Consider the following 16,063-nt stretch of genomic DNA (forward strand, 5'->3'; position numbering starts at 1 on the left):
TCACTCATTAAAGGGAATGTTAAGAGAGAAGCAAAAAGACAAGCCAGAATGCCATGCTAGTCTGAAATAACCCACAAGCGCCTTCGAGATACTTGACAAGACTCATCTATTGAGAAGTAATGTAGAGGAGTTAGGGGCTTCAGACCTGACATTCACCTGTGTGTGTAATGACGAAGGGGGGGGTTCTTGCCCATTGCATCAAAGAAGCTCTTTGTACAGGTTCAAAGAGTTTGGAATAAATGTGACTCTTTCTACGTGTATAAATAAAGCTATGTTTAGACAATGACCCAAGTCCATAATTAAGTGTTTCTCTTTATCATTTTCTTAGTGGCAGCAGTGTTTCTTAACAGTAGTTCTACTATCTTACTTAAGCAATTCACTTACTTTGTTGACACTTGGTAGTGAAAGATTTTCTTTGCACCATTTAACATGATCCTATTCCTTTTTATTTCTGCAAGACGAAGAACAAGGGTTGCGTAGATATCCCAGATGGCTGTTTCACACCAACTCATCCAGTCACCTGAACTTCCTTAAGCTTCGACATAAAGATTACTCCGGCCTAACAGCAAGAGGCTGCTGCTGCAAGGAGCCTACCATCTCCCTGCAGGAGCCAGCAGAAGCAGCTGAGCCGGTTTGTCAAGATAAAAGCTATGATAATTAGCAAGGACATTGCCACCTGAATCCAAACAGGATTCCTGTGGCTGGAAGCGGGTTTAAGTGTCAGAAGCATCATTAACCATTGTTATGCTTTCTTGTGTGAAGTTAGCGAGGTCCCAACTCCATCAGGAAACAGTTCTGCCCCCTGGGAAGTGAGTGAAGCCAAGGTACTCTCTGGTTCCAGTTAAAGGCCAGAAACTCAGGAAATCTTCAGATGAGCTGAGATATTTTTAAATGCAAGGAAGGGTGCAGTTACAGCGCATGGTACAATCACCTATTTTCTGCCTGAACACTTTCTAGCTGCGACTGCACAGACATACCCTTCACTGAAAGCTAAAATATTAAACATTCAAGTGCCATTTTTGTCTAGCATGCAAGGAAATAAATTTGTTTACTTCTATTACAGCAACGCCATCTTAATATGCAGGCAATATGCTTAATATTCAAATATGAGAAGTGTTCAATTGTCTTTGCTTGGAAGAAGACCATTTTGTTGGTTTGACACATCAGTCACCACTTAAAAACCATATGAAGTAAACTTCACAATATCCGGGTGCTTACATTGTCATTACCATATTGTCTGGGATAACAGCAGGGGAGGGGCTTATTAAGCATGTCTGCTGCATCAGGACAATTTCCAGACACAGAAAACTCTCTTGTGAATCATACAACAGATGAGTCTTACCACAGTAATTTATTTCTTAAAAATCTAGTTTATTGCACTTGTCTCAAAGCACAAACAAAACCTAAATACAGAAATAAAAGTAAAAACCCCATCCTAATTTCATTAAAACTACCCTAAAAAGTAGTATGGTAAGAGCTCTTGACACCAATTTAATATTAATGACCATAGCAAGGTACAGTATTATACAGTAAATAAACAACTAGCAAGCTCAAGCCATTGCTAAGATAACTTTGAAAAATGTAATACAAAAGTGTCACTATTAAATAATGCCATTGTACTTGAGCATCTGGTGCTTGGCAGGGCACAGAGAAGTACTCATGTCCCTTCTCCAAAGTCATTGACTCAGAAGCTGCCACAAGATACTTTTTAGGCTGAATTTCAGCTTCTTTGGGGTCCTCAAGATACCAAGCTATGCTTGCATAAAACAGACTGGGTTACTTCACAAGCTGATTCCATTACATCTACTGCCAGACAGGCTAAAAAAACCCTGTGGGGTAATCTCCATACATGGATGAGATAGCAATGAAGCAAACATATCACCTGTAAAAGGGAAACAAATCTGTCCTCCCTGTAAGACTGAAAGATCAGACTGAGAACTGACAGCCAATATCACAAGTGCTACCAAAAAAATAAGCCACATAACTTGGTTCTCTCTCCACCGATTCACATTCTCACCTTGCACCATGTTTGTTCCAAGTTTAGTGCAGTAAACGCATGGATTATTCTGGAAGAGAACACAGGTTAAAAAGAAAACACATCCTTTTCTGTATATATTAAGTTCTCAAAACAGAAACATCCCCACTTTTCAACTTCTGGCCTTTTCTGAAGCTGGCTCTCTTACAGTATTGGTTAGCAGCTGCTTAAAACATCCTGACGATTTACAAGCTTAGAATGAACACAAAATAACTCCTCCACCTACATACTGAACTCAGGTTCTCTCATCTGTAGTTCTATTGCTTAAAAAGGATGAGGTATCTTTCAAAGGAGATTTAGTTTAAAGAAAAATAAATGGCAATTATTAACTCGTTACTTCCCAGTTCATCACACACCTCTGTTGCAACATCTGTTAAGCATAAGACACTTCAAAATTTAGCTAACATAGCTAAAAATCAGAATATTGTTAAGTATTTTCTCACAATATCACAATTTTTAACGGGATATATAGGTAATTCTATCAATTACCATTTTTTCTTTTACTACATCTAAGTTTGGTACTCAAAACAATTTGAGTCCAAACGTTAAAGCACTGGCTGGAGGCACAAATATAGCACAACCAGAATTACGAAAGCTGCCTTGTACATTCCTGCTTTGTACTACAAACCCAACATGCAACTTCTTCCTATTCCATAGTGGGACTCACCCCCCCAAAACTGTCAGCCTCCTGACGGCTGTGTGAAATGAGCAAAATTCCTTTTGATATTAGGTGTAATCCAAACTTCTCCCTTGTGAATGAAGCCAAATTATGAACCAAATTTCTAGAAATGGAAGGTTGGTATAGGCTTGCAGGCATTTATATGGAAATGGATCAAACTAAGTTCATTTCAACACCAATGCCATGTAATCATTATGTTCTGAGATCTTACTAAGAAAATACTTTGCCATATTTTCCTCCATGCTGCAAGGGAAAATAATTCTAAATATATGTACGATAGTCGGAGAGCATTCCCAGCAGTTTGGGGTTCCAAGTACAAGAAGAAATTGAGAAATGCTTAATGTTTCTGCTGTAGAGAAATATTTAATGCAACAGAATTCCTTCTCAAAATTAAGTACACATGTATTAGTGTGCATGCTGTTATGAAGTAGTCACTTTCATTGCTAGTAAGATTAACTTAAAAGTTGTATTTCCAAAGGAGCTTCTACAGTAGTACGGTATAACAATTGCAGTATGCCACACCTAAAGAGTCTCCCAAGAGATAATGGAACAAACATCAGAACTCACAGCTTGGGGGCTATTTAACAGGTCAGGTTTTCAATACAAAAGTGCTAATATCACAGGTCCAATATGAGTGGCTTTTAGATCCAATATTCTGTACATACATTACAGAAATTCTGTCCTCCTGTGTTTTTCACTGCTTCACAAGCTCAAGAAACTTCATATCACTTCCCATTCATCTTCAAAGTCGTCAGGGTGAAGCAGAACAGAAGTGTCGTTATTTTTCTGCAAACTATGGGAATGGCTAAAGGTCTTAGTGAGGCGCTGGAGAAGGGATCCTGAAGTACTGATTGCCCACAGTTCATCTAGAGGGGTCACTGCAAAGCACAAATTATCCATCTTTTAATTAAGGTAGCAGGTTCCAATTATAAACATGAAATAAATAACATTTGGATCTCTTTTCCTAATTATATCTAGAGAAGATTTTTACTAATGTGATAAAGGCACCCTTGATGAAACTCCCACATTCCACAAAGCACACAGAGCGCGCAGCGCTCCCTGCAGATGGTCAGCTGGAGCACCACCAGGCAGAAGTCAAAGCAGTCATCACAGTATTTTGGACTGTCATGCAGAACCAACCTACCTGTTAAACGTGAGACATTCCCAGGAATCTTCTTCCAGTAGTCTCCTGCTGGATTCTTGTCAGTAATGCCATATCGACGAGCTACATCTCCATTAGGACAGCGTGCCCAAACAGTCCTTGTACTTATAGCCAGCTGACAAGCCTGCAAACCTAAAGATAATTGGATGTGAAGAGGGTATAAACACAGGCTTTCTTATGTACTAAATACACCTGCAGAAAAGTTTACTAAGAGAAGACAGCAAGACTGTAACAGTTTTTATGTATTTTTATACTAATACTGGAGGAAAACTCTCCATTATAAAAGGCACAAAGAAATAGCTAGTTTTCCAAGAGGCTTTCTACGAAAGGATGGGCCAAAGGGCAATTTAGGACCTCCTATTTCCTTCCACTGACTTCCGGGGAGTTGAACAGAGTAGACGCTGTTCAAATCTGAGCTTCTGGCCCTGTGAACAGCAGAATATCAGAAAGTAGGCCACTTGCAGCACATGAAACACTGGTGAACAAAAAAAAGATTTTTAATTGCAGATTTTGTACTCACTGCACCTACTGACCATAAGTGTATCAGACTGTGGATAATGTTTTGTTATGTGGGCACAGCCACAAGCAACAACCAATTAGAGGACTTTCATAACATACTTTTGGAGCCTCCGATTTATTTTACTACCACATGGGGAATAACCCAACAGTTATAACTTTAGTTTCTCTAAAAATGGTTAACATCATGGACATTGTCTTTTTTTTTTTTTTTTCTCCCCTTCTTCACAAGAAGGCAATTATTTCACAACTAAGTGCCATGCATTTATGCAGTGAAAAAATACTTTAAAAGCAGATAGTATTAATACACAAGTTATTTAGAAAAAAACAACTAAAATCAAGTTTCAAGTTTTATTTACAGGCAAGGCAAAAATGTAATTACCTAATCCAGAATGCATCCAGCACATAGGATTAATAGTGTGCACAATGTGCAGAATAGCATTAAGTTTTTGTTAGCCACATCTAGATAGGAACCGTATGTCATATCACATTTAAATACAAAACTACATAGCACAGTAGTTTTCTATTGCTTCGGAATACTGCTTTAGTTCTAACTGAAAGGGAACCGTACCACTTATTTCATGCTGCTGCCACTGAATTAATAACAAACAGAAATTCATCACAAAAATCAGATTTCTCTTCAGTTAACAACATAGTGTTTTCAAGTAAAACCAAGGTCATCTTTATAAATAAGCCCACTTAGTTGCTGAGAAAAATGTTTTATTTAAGCATTGCTATCCAAAAAACTCCCCAAAAAACAACACTGAGAAAATGGCAGAAAGAACAAGGAACTGATGCATTACATTTTACCTGGTACATGCTCCCAGTCAGTGCCTACAGGCATTTCATCTGTAATTCCAACTCGTACATGGACATTCCATTTGTTATCAATTGCCCACAACATCTGATCATTTGGACTTGAATGAATGCTGACCAAGTTGATTCCTACTGGCTATAAAAATTAAGCACAGTATTTAAACTTTGTACTATTGTATCATTTGTGCTTCATAGAAGTACCCAAGAGAAGTAAAATATTTACCGGATACTAAAGACAGGAAGAAATCATAACTGAACATTATTTGTCATTGTACAAAATTCTCAGTTTTCCAAAAAATCAATCCCTTCCTAAACAGAAAAGGGACATGAATGAATGTCACCCAAAGTTACTGATAAACATATTAATATTTAATGTTCAGCATCCGAGTCTAATAATATTAGTATTTGCTTAATCACTGTTATACCAATTAGGTACAATTTCAATTGCAAGTTGAAGAGGGAACTCTTCCACTGTAATGCATGAAGTGCAGTATTTTTCTCTTGCCTTCCTGAAAGTTTGTCTAACATAATTAACTCTGCACTTCATATCTAAACATATACAAGCAGTACATTTTTACAGTCTGGATGTCTCCTGTTTGCAATGAAATGATCATTCTTCCCTATAGTCCATTCTACAGGAATACAACCATGGAACTCATTGCAGACCACCACAGCACTGGAGCAGTCACACCTGCAGGTCAATATCCACAGCACAATCTGCTGGCAAACCCAAGTGAAACACACTCTGCATTCTGCTCCCAGGCAAGTCCTTATTCTGTCCTGCTTCTATGGAGGTTTGCCTTAACTACTGTTTAAAATCAGTGTTACTGACCAGAACAGCTACGGACATCATAAACATAGTGATTCTGTAGCAAAACACATCAGTCAACAAACTTAGTGAATGCAAATATCCTGCAAAACATGTATGTTAAATAAAACACAGATAATAATAACAATACTTTTTTTCTCTACATCAGCCTAAAAAAGGCACTGAAGAAAATAGTAAGATGCCCTGAAATACAACACCACCTCACAAAGCACTGTATTTCTTGTGTTAGCCGCATAGGCACAAGGTGCATTTCCAGTGTGATAAACAGAAGAGCAAGCAGCGTTTCGCATGTAAAAAACTAAGAATACAGAAGCATAATGTGCATGTATATATGAGCACACAACCCAGTCCCAGATGGGCCTTCTGTGTACATAAAAGTTACCTGCTTTAGTTTTGCTTTTACAGTTTGGGTGCTGACATGTCTGACCCAGCTATAACCAAGCTCAACTTGCATCACCAAATCAGTCCTGCCTAATCAGGCTGCAAGGCCTTTGACATACTGTATTCTCGTGTTTCTGCTCTCATTAGGTACTTGCCCTCCATTGGAAGCTTGAGGCTGGTAGAGGCTTGGTGAAGTGTTTACCTCTGGTCTCAGTAAATTCACAATGGCTGCAGTTTGAACACTACAGTAAGAGTTAGTTACATAGAATATGTAACTGCCTAGCTACTTTCAAACCGGTATTGAACTACGGTACAGCACAAAAACCCACTATCAAAACCAACCAAAGGAAAAAAACAATGCAAAACCTGCAAACAAACCCAAAACCAACTAAGCAAAAAATCAATCCAAACCACAACAAAAAAAGCCACCCCAAAACCCCATACAACTCTCCCCTCTGATCTTGCTGCCTTGTCACTGGAAATGATCCTTAGTCCTGGCCCTGTTCCTGTGTCTCCCCTCCATTTTTATTTGCTTCTTTCTTTGGCTACTTAAGTTCTTACTTCTTTCTATTCACCCTGCTCACCTCCCCACACCATGGTCTTGGGGTGTGCCTCACTACTGTGCTGCTTCCAGCTTCATCACAACCCCTCTCCATATTTCTGCTCTTATAGTCCAATGTTTTCAAGGGAGCAGTGCAATGAATAGCTTGTGCAGACTGAATTACTGCACTAGCAGGAGATCTTTGCCTTTTTTCTCTTTTAAATCCATTTATCCCCTTGTCCCCACAATGTTCCTCTACCAGTCACCTCTTCCTCCTTTTTAGGACTTTTTGCCACTCTTCCCCTATTTCCTTCACAACCACAAATTGCCAGTGTGTCTGCTTATGCTCTACCTCTGCAACACACTTCATGTTCCAACTACAGACCTTTCCAAATTGTGCCAAACAGCTTGGTATGACCTGTTACTGGACTGCTGGGATTTGTGCACCTTGCTTTCCATCAGGATTCCATTCCTCTCTTCTGTCATCTAGAAAAGAATTCCCTGAGAAAGAATTGGAGAAGTATTTCCATCCAGAAAGACTTACTCAGTGCCTACACCTGGCACCTAAGCATGAGCTTTGAGGAAGGAAAACGGCTGGTATGATGAGGAGCACCCGCTGGTCTTTCTTTTCTTGAGATCATCTGGAATAGGTAAAATGGAGCTGGCCAAGCAGCCAGCCAAGAACATCCATAAAGATGTCAAAAAGGGTTAATTACTTTTTAATTACAAAAGAGCTTAATTACTACAGATTTATAGGTAGTGGAAGCTAAGAAAAGCAGACAAAACACCCCAAAGGAGTAGCATGAAAGGAGTTGCATGATGCTGAGCTAGATTGCTTCTGGCACCACTGCAGGCTCAACTATAACCAAAACAATTACCTCTACCCTATTCTGCAGCACCAATGTACCTAAGAAACAAATGGAAATTATCAAATCCAAAGTAAAATCTCTACAAGCTTGGCCAAAAATTATTCTTATTATTTGTTTTCTAAGCAAGATCCTGTTTCCCTCTTAAGTTTCCCTGGCTCTCTGGGGTTTTCACTTTCAGTTTCTCTTCCTTTTTCAAGCTACTTAGCTCTTTCTGATAAACTTGCATCAACAAAACAATCCTCCTCCTCACCCTCATTATGAAGCATCCAGGCAATACACTGTTGGCAGCTTTCAATGCTCTTAACAGGCACTGCCACACCCCACACCCCCACTGCAGCTTTCTGCTGTGACATAGTAAAGGACACAACTGACAGAACAGCTAGTGATGCAATTACATACAGCAGCTTTGGCGCAAAACGGTGACAAGACATTGGGAAACAAGTACAGGCAATTCTTAGAGCCTGTTGCACAAGTTTTACCTCTGGGGTTTTGTTTTTGTTTTTTCTTACCCAGAAAGCAGCCATCTACAACAAAAAGGCGTTCTTGTGGCTATCACAATAGGGTAGATAAAAGTAATTTAAATTTTTCTTGGCATAACGGACCATTTTTTGGAACAATCATACTGACAACATCTCGGCTATCCCTCATTTTCAATAAGTTTTAATTACCATAAGCGTGCTTTTAAGTATTTTATAATCTATATAACAGGAAACAGATCTCTACAGCTGCAGTAATTAGAGTCCTCTCACAGCAGTGAAGAGAGATACCTGTGCAAATTTATAAATCTGCTGATAACAGAGACTGATAACCATGAAAATTAATAAATTATTTCAGCATAGCCTTTTCTCAGCTGGTTTAACTTCAAATAGCATTCATGAGGCTTACACACCTTGACTGCGAAATATGTCATATTTATAATTTACTCAAGAGTTTGGAATTTTAAGGAGTCTCTCAGCCTTCTTTCTCAGACCCTGACACACCAAACTCTGTTTATAGGTTTATCCACAGTACTCATCTGTGAGAGACCTACTTGTTATGGAACATTAATGGGTTCAGTGTTATCTGACACAAAATGGTAAAACATTGTTTTCCTTTTTTAACTCAAAAGAAAAAAATAAATCTCAGGAGACCAACTGTTTTAGCCAAGAACAGAACAAAGATCCTTCTGCCCCCTGGTCTTGTACCTCAGCTACAAAAACCTGAGTCACTCCATCCCTTGATACTGAGGAGCTCCCATTACATCCATGGTCTGCAACACACATGGAGTATGTACTTTTCAACATTTAAAACTACATACTAAGACCTGTGGATATCTTTGTTATCTGCTACAAATAAAAATAATGAAGTACCCACATGTCTGATGAGAAAACAATGCTGATAAAACAAAGTAAACTAAAAGGAAGCATTTAACCAACAATTATTAAATGAGACCAAGAAATAGTGTCTATGCTAAGCATATTTAAGTTATAAAGTTGTCCATTAGCTTTATAATTCTGTGCAAGTAATTTCCTTCCTTTCTGCAAACCACAGAGAAGTAAGCTTCAGTGTAAGAACTTAGTTTAAATAGTATCAAACAAAATTCCAAGTAAAAACTAATGCATTCCCCACCTCCCCCAACCTATTACTCAGAAGTTTTGTCTTACTGTAACTACTTCAGTCACAACTGAACCCAAAACACAATGGTTCAACTTCCTTGTTAAAGTGGGAAGGACAAACACACACGCACACATAAAAGGCATCAGGAACATTTTCCACGTCACTTTTCAGGAGCACAGAGTCCATGTACCAGCAAACTTCCATTATCTCTGTTCTACTGCAAATATCCAGGATGAGGAACGCTAAGCATAACATTCTTAGGCTGCCCGAGCCCAATCCTTTTTATAATAGGCTGGTGGCTACAAGCAGCACAAATGTTCTCCTCACCTCCAAAAGACAAATCAGAAACACCTGGTCCAGGCCAGGCTGTAAGGTCAGATCAGAGTCCTTCTCACACTGTTGAGCATCTGTATATCAGACTAATCTGACTATTTTCATGGCTAACAGACATCCAGACCCTATTAACTAGAACAACAAAGAATGCAACTTAGAGACACTTCCTTAACACAGGCCTAATATTTGCGTATTATTTTCTGAGCTCCATTTGAATGAAGGTTGTAAAGCAATTTCAGCATTAGAGACCTCAAGAAAGAATGAGCAACATTAGAGCAGTATTGACCAGAATATTTTGCATTCAGACTTTAAGGAGAACAGCTTTGCTAAATTAAGTGCCCCTTTTTTCTCTGCAGAGAAGTTCAAGGCAACATACAGAGGCCGGAAAGATGAATCTATGTTTAGTCTTCCTGGAAGCCACGTGTTCTTCATTAATGATGCCAGTGAATTGTCAGAAAAAGGTTATTATTTATTGACTGAAAAACTAGAACACTATTTTCCTTGGAAGCCTTGAACAAAACCATAACCCCTTCCCCCACTTCATGCCTTTAGTGAATAAAGAGACAAGGGTCTTAGTTGGATACCTCCAGTCTATGGCTAGCACAATCGGGGAAGAAAAGGCAAAGGCAAGGAGTCAATTCCTTGACCTCTCCTCTGTCAACTATACATTTTTTTTATTCCAAGGGTTCTTTTTGCAGAAACATGGGAAAGACTATGACAAAATATAGCATCAAAACCTAGATAAGGTCAGCCATGCGACTACTCACCGTGATAAAGCTCAATAGAACCATAAAATACTTTCAAAATATGCAGTACAACTGTTCCTTATGAGCAACTACAAAAATAATTAAGATGTAATGGAATCACTTTAAAGACCATACAAACTGCAGGCCTACTCAGGTTTGTCCCACTTAGGTATAAACCTAAGATTATGAACTGTAGTGTAGGAGATAAACTGTAATTACAAGTATTTCTAATAACATACTGAAAAATCGAACTACTACGTCAAGAACAACTAAGTTTTTACAAAAATGTTTGTGAAGTAAACACTATATGCAACAACTTCCCATTAAGCAGCACATAATTTAGCATGTGGTAATAAAAATCTTGTATAAGCAAAGCTCTGAGTTTGTTTTGTTTTTTTAAAATCACACCTTTAACGAGCATCATCAAAACAACCTCTCATGCAGGCTACACCAGTAAAGTGCACCTCTCTAGCTTTTGAAACTTAAATCTTACCGAGGAGAGTAAAGCATTTTTGCAAGGTAAAAACACCCATGTGTTTTTCATTTCAGCCTCAGTTCTGCTTCACTTTGACAATTTTAAACAGTTATTAAACTGTTGCTTTTTCTGCCATTTTGCTTTTTAATGTTTGTCTGTGTTAACATGTTAGTGATGAAAATGCCACACCTTTGATAGTAACAGAAATTCCCATTTCATTACTGCACTGATTCATGAACAAATGCATATATAACCCTTATGTGTTACAATTCATTGACACAATCAGATGGCGGGGGGAGAGCGCCAACACACCTGTAAAAGAAAATCCCACAAACCCAGGGAGGAGGTGAAAAACAATTTTAAACAAATCAACCTTGACCAATTCTGAAAAGTTATAATCTGTTAGCATGCAAAATATATCCTGTAAGCCACAGGAAATGCACTCAGGATGTAATAGGTACTACTCATTTAGTAGTACTCATCCAGTGCTAAAGCTCTGGACTAAGTACGGTCTCAGGTCAAGTGTGAACCCCAAATACAAGGCTATGCAATGTGTTAAACTGCTGGATAAAAACAACACTACTCCAGGAGTCAGGGATCAGAAATTAAGTCACTGCCTCCCAGACAGATGATTAATTTACTAGACTATATATAGTCCAACCTTCTCGGCCTTGCTTAGTTCTTAGCTTCATTAGATTTGGGTGCAGTACACAGGGTCTTCCTACAAAGCTTTGGCAGTTCTATAGTACAAACACCCTACAGATATTTGGCAGTTCTGTAGGCAGGGCCATCTGAGCAGGACTGAGACCACAACCCAGCCCTCTAGCTCCCTGGGAAGGCAGCTCATCACTAGGCTGGTCTGCAAAGAGAAGCTGTCAGCACCTTGTCCGCTTACAACATCATCATAAAATAGGGAGACAGTAATACATTATGGGGAGGGGCCTCCGAGCTCCTAATTCAAGGTCAAAAGATCTGATGTGCACAGCAGTTATCCCAGGGTGTCTCCTTCTTCTGTGCAGACTTGCATTGGCTCACTGACCATATACCCAGCTTTGCTGCCCCGATTTACTTCACACAAGCTAAGCCCCCAATTACGAACTTGTCAACTGGATCCAGCCCCCCCACAAACCCCCCAAAAACCTGCTCTAACCAGAATTCAGAAAATGCAGATGTAGCTTTAAGGAAAAATCAAACAAAACAAACTCCCCCAAAATCTTAGTTTGTACTAGCACAAGTAATTTTTATGACTGTCTCTCCAAATCACTGTTCAAGAGCTCCTATTTGTTAACTACTTCGGGCTATCACTACCTGCAAGCTCAGGAACAGTTCCACTGAAATCAAGGCACATACTTGCTAAATCAAGATGCGTATCCTTTAACCATGAATTTTTACACCATTACCTTTTTATTTTTAAACAGAATAATTCTGAAGAACTCTCAAAACTCAATGACAACTGTGACAACTTTATTTACCCAACTGAATGTTAAATGTATTTCATAATATCTCTGAAAATAATTAATATATAATTCTGTGTTAGCTAAAAAATATGGGCACATTGGAAGAGTGCAGGTGTGAGGATGTTTCTAGTACTGAACAAACGGAAGCGTGAAAAGTGAAAGTTCTCCTTTCCACAATTTCTGTGTTCAGTGTAAGCTAGCCTTGTCAAAAGGCAAATACACCACCTTGAGATCATATGTCAAAGGGATACAGAAGGATCGACTTCTCAGTTTTGTGGGTGTATCTCACTTTGTGCACTTTTTGTGATCTGAAGGTTCTGGTGCTGATGATAATTGCTATCTAATATGACAGGCTACATGCACGCTTTTCTGAGCATGATGATAGCAACGCTTTAAAACAAATATCAGAAGGCTACAAGTCCAAAGCAGAAAAATACAGTGAAATATAGCGACAGCAGTTTTCTTAACTAGGAACAAAAAAGAAGATAATAAGCACTGAACTGAGCAACAGAATCAGCACAAAGCAACTTTAGTGAAAATGCTGGAATTGCAATTTTTCATTATCTAAAGCACCTTTTATGTAACTCAATTTCCTAAGAAAGGTACGCCTGTGAAAAACAGCACACATCTGAACTTAAACATTATGGCATTTAAATCAGCTAAACAAAATACACTGCTGCAGAAGCTTTGATCTCCTATACTTCTCTGCAGCCCACCTTGATACAGCTGCTCTTACTACTGCTGAAGTTTTTCCTCTACATCATCTTCAAAAGTGCAGTCCTCCAGGACAATCATGTCTTCAGGAGGCCTCACATGAGTAAAGATACATGGAACAACACACTAGCTAGTCTGGCCTATAGATAACCAGAAGGTTTAGTAAGTGTATTACCTCTCCAACCTAAGCAGAACTGGTCTAATAAAAGATGCTTCCTCTGCACCTTGTTCTTAGCACTCCAAAGTAGAACTCATAGCAACTCAGATGTCTCTACAGCAGCTAGGTAACGCAAGCTAGTCTGTGTTAGTGAAAACAGGCTTGAAAAGAACAGTCACGTGGATCACGCATTAGAGAGACCAATCTCTTCCATGGCAAGTACGTTCACAAGTAGAACAGATGATTCTGAAGTAAGAGTTATGATGCATTTTCAACAGCAAAATCCCCTGCCCCAAACATCCAATCCTTGAAGATCGTTTCTTCACAAACCCTTCCTACACTTCAGCTTTGATTTTGGCACCTACCAAAAAAGATATAATGGCAAAGTGTGATCTTGAGGAGCACTCACTGGTTCCTCCTGTAACTACCACTTAACACAAAACTGGCCTTAATAATAATAATAGAAATCTCACTGGAAAATGCAAAGGGAAGGCAGATAGCAGAGAAAGAAAGTCTCCAATTTGCATTAAGCATTCTGTAAGGTAAACAGAACTTTATTTAAAGAGAGGAAAGGAAACAAAGACCAAAGATCATGCTTCCCCCTGTACTTGGCACTGGTGTGGCTGCACCTCAAATACTCTGTTCAGTTTTGGGCCCCTCGCTACAGGAAAGACACTGAGGTGTTGGAGCGTGTCCAGGGAAGGGCAATGAAGCTGGTGAAAGACCCAGAGCACAAGTCTTACAGGGAGCGGCTGAGGAACTGGGGCTGTTTAGCCTGGAGAAAAGGAGGCTCAGGGGGGACCTTATTGCTCTCTACAACTACCCAAAAGGAGGTTGTAGCGAGGAGGCTGTTGGTCTCTTCTCCCAAGTAACAAGCAACAGGACAAAAGAAAATGGCCCCAAGTTGCTCCAGGGGAGGTTTAGATTGGATAATGGGAAAAAATTCTTCACCGAAAGGGTTGTCAAGCACTAGAACAGGCTGCCCAGGGAAATGGTGGAGTCACCATCCCTGGAGGCATTTAGAAGATGTGTAAATGCAGTGCATAGGGACATGATTTCGTGCTAGACTTGGTAGTGCTAGGCTAACTGCTGGATTTTTCCAACCTAAATTATTCTATGATTCTGTGATCATGACAAACATTTCTAACCAGTCACCATTCATCTGTAAGGTATGGCCAACCTTCCTTACAGTGAACATAAATTAAGAAAAAGGAAGGTATTGAAAAGAAATTAAATCTAGCATGTATTTATTTTGCAGAATTACAGCTACATTTCCCAAATTTCAAATCATATTTTGAACTACCATTTGCTTCGAAGTTCCAACAATTTTGAATGACAGTGAAAGCATGAACAGCCTTAATCTTTTTTGTGTGTGCGTATGCACACGAGAAAAAAATAGCTCCTCCTAGATCACTAAGAATTTCTACTGTCTTCTCTTATCTAGGATACCAAGCTTAAAGTATGAAATTGCTTAAAAGGCAATTACTACATTGTTTATGGAAGAGTAGTAAACCAAAAGTTTCTCTAACTTGAAATGCACATACTGCAAGAGACCACTTTATGACAAACTAAGTTAAACAGTACTTATCTGCTGAGATTCTAGGAAATACAAAGGATCAATGAAAGCTTTATAAAGTAGCCAAACAGCAAACATTTCCTTAAGTAAAACCCTTTTACTCCACAGCTTGGACAAGCTATGTAGATATTTAAAAAGATTTCTCAATGTAACAAAATTGTTTTTTCAAACCTATTCTCGAAGAAATTCGGTTACAAAAGAACAAAGAGTAGCAATTAAGCAAATGGCGATTAATGAAATGTCTTAATCTATTTTTAGAGTAAAATTAATTGACAAGCAATAGATAACTGGTCACTCACTACAAATATTTGTCCTGACCTTTGTTTCCTTTATTCCTCTTAAATAAAGTTCTGCTTCTCTGATAGATCCCTTAATGTAAATCTGAGAAGGTGGTTCTTAAGGCCAGTTTTTATGTTAAGTAGTACTGTAGAAAGCGAGTGTCTCTCAAGATCAGATTTTGTCTCTGCAACTTTTTCAAAAGGTGACAAAAGTCAAAGCTGAAATGTTGAAAGAACTCTTTTCAAGCAAACATTCAAGTTCTGGGGACCTTTGAAAGCAATTTGATACATTTTTAACTTTTGATCAACTTTTACTCCATAATCACCCACATTAGTCTTATTGACTATATTAAGTTTCTATTTTATTTTTTGTTATTATTCCTTTAGGCCAGAAATCTGAAAAGCATTAGATCTTCATAAATACACAGGCACACACATATAGAAACATACATCCACATAAATCATATTTGTATTTCCTGCTCTTTTTTTAATAAAATTTAATGTATATTGAGACATGCTACAGCAGGTATTAGTTCTATCCTGTATATTAACAATAAAATGAAAACCAGTTACTATTTCCTGGACTAAAATAATTTCATCAAAGAATTTTTATCAGCTTTGTCAATGTCCTGAAAGCAGCTTCCAACAAGCTGCTTAACTACATAATTCTTTTGACTTCTAAGTCTGCAGAACAGAATGGATTAAGCACAGAAAATATCTACATATAAACTACTGTTGCTCAAGATATTGTAATGATGGTTATCAACCACTTCTGAAGTGTTGGATAAAATAAAGAAGATGGAAGGCAGAAAACATAAAATGTTACTTTTCATCTCAAGAGATACTGCAGTAGGAAGTAACAAAGATAAGAATAACAAATCAGTATTATTCTTTCTTAATCTA

At 38.5% G+C, this 16,063-nt stretch overlaps 1 protein-coding gene across 3 annotated transcripts in view; it reads right to left on the reverse strand.

Annotated features, from left to right (window-relative positions):
* Positions 1–2,017: 2,017 nt before the first annotated feature.
* TECPR2 (tectonin beta-propeller repeat containing 2) overlaps positions 2,018–16,063 on the reverse strand; it is a 44,095-nt gene continuing 30,049 nt past the window's right edge. For 2 of the 3 annotated variants that reach the window (XM_040602496.1, XM_040602495.1), the window contains 3 exons: positions 5,203–5,344; positions 3,859–4,008; positions 2,018–3,592 (listed from right to left, as the gene is read on the reverse strand). In XM_040602496.1, coding sequence (XP_040458430.1) covers positions 3,435–3,592; positions 3,859–4,008; positions 5,203–5,344 — 450 coding nt within the window. In that variant the 3' untranslated portion in view covers positions 2,018–3,434. The remainder of the gene's footprint in view (positions 3,593–3,858; positions 4,009–5,202; positions 5,345–16,063) is intronic. The other variant, XR_005829172.1, reaches the window with a different exon arrangement.

The sequence above is a fragment of the Falco naumanni genome, chromosome 7 (genome assembly GCF_017639655.2).
Source record: "Falco naumanni isolate bFalNau1 chromosome 7, bFalNau1.pat, whole genome shotgun sequence".
NCBI lineage: Eukaryota > Metazoa > Chordata > Aves > Falconiformes > Falconidae > Falco > Falco naumanni.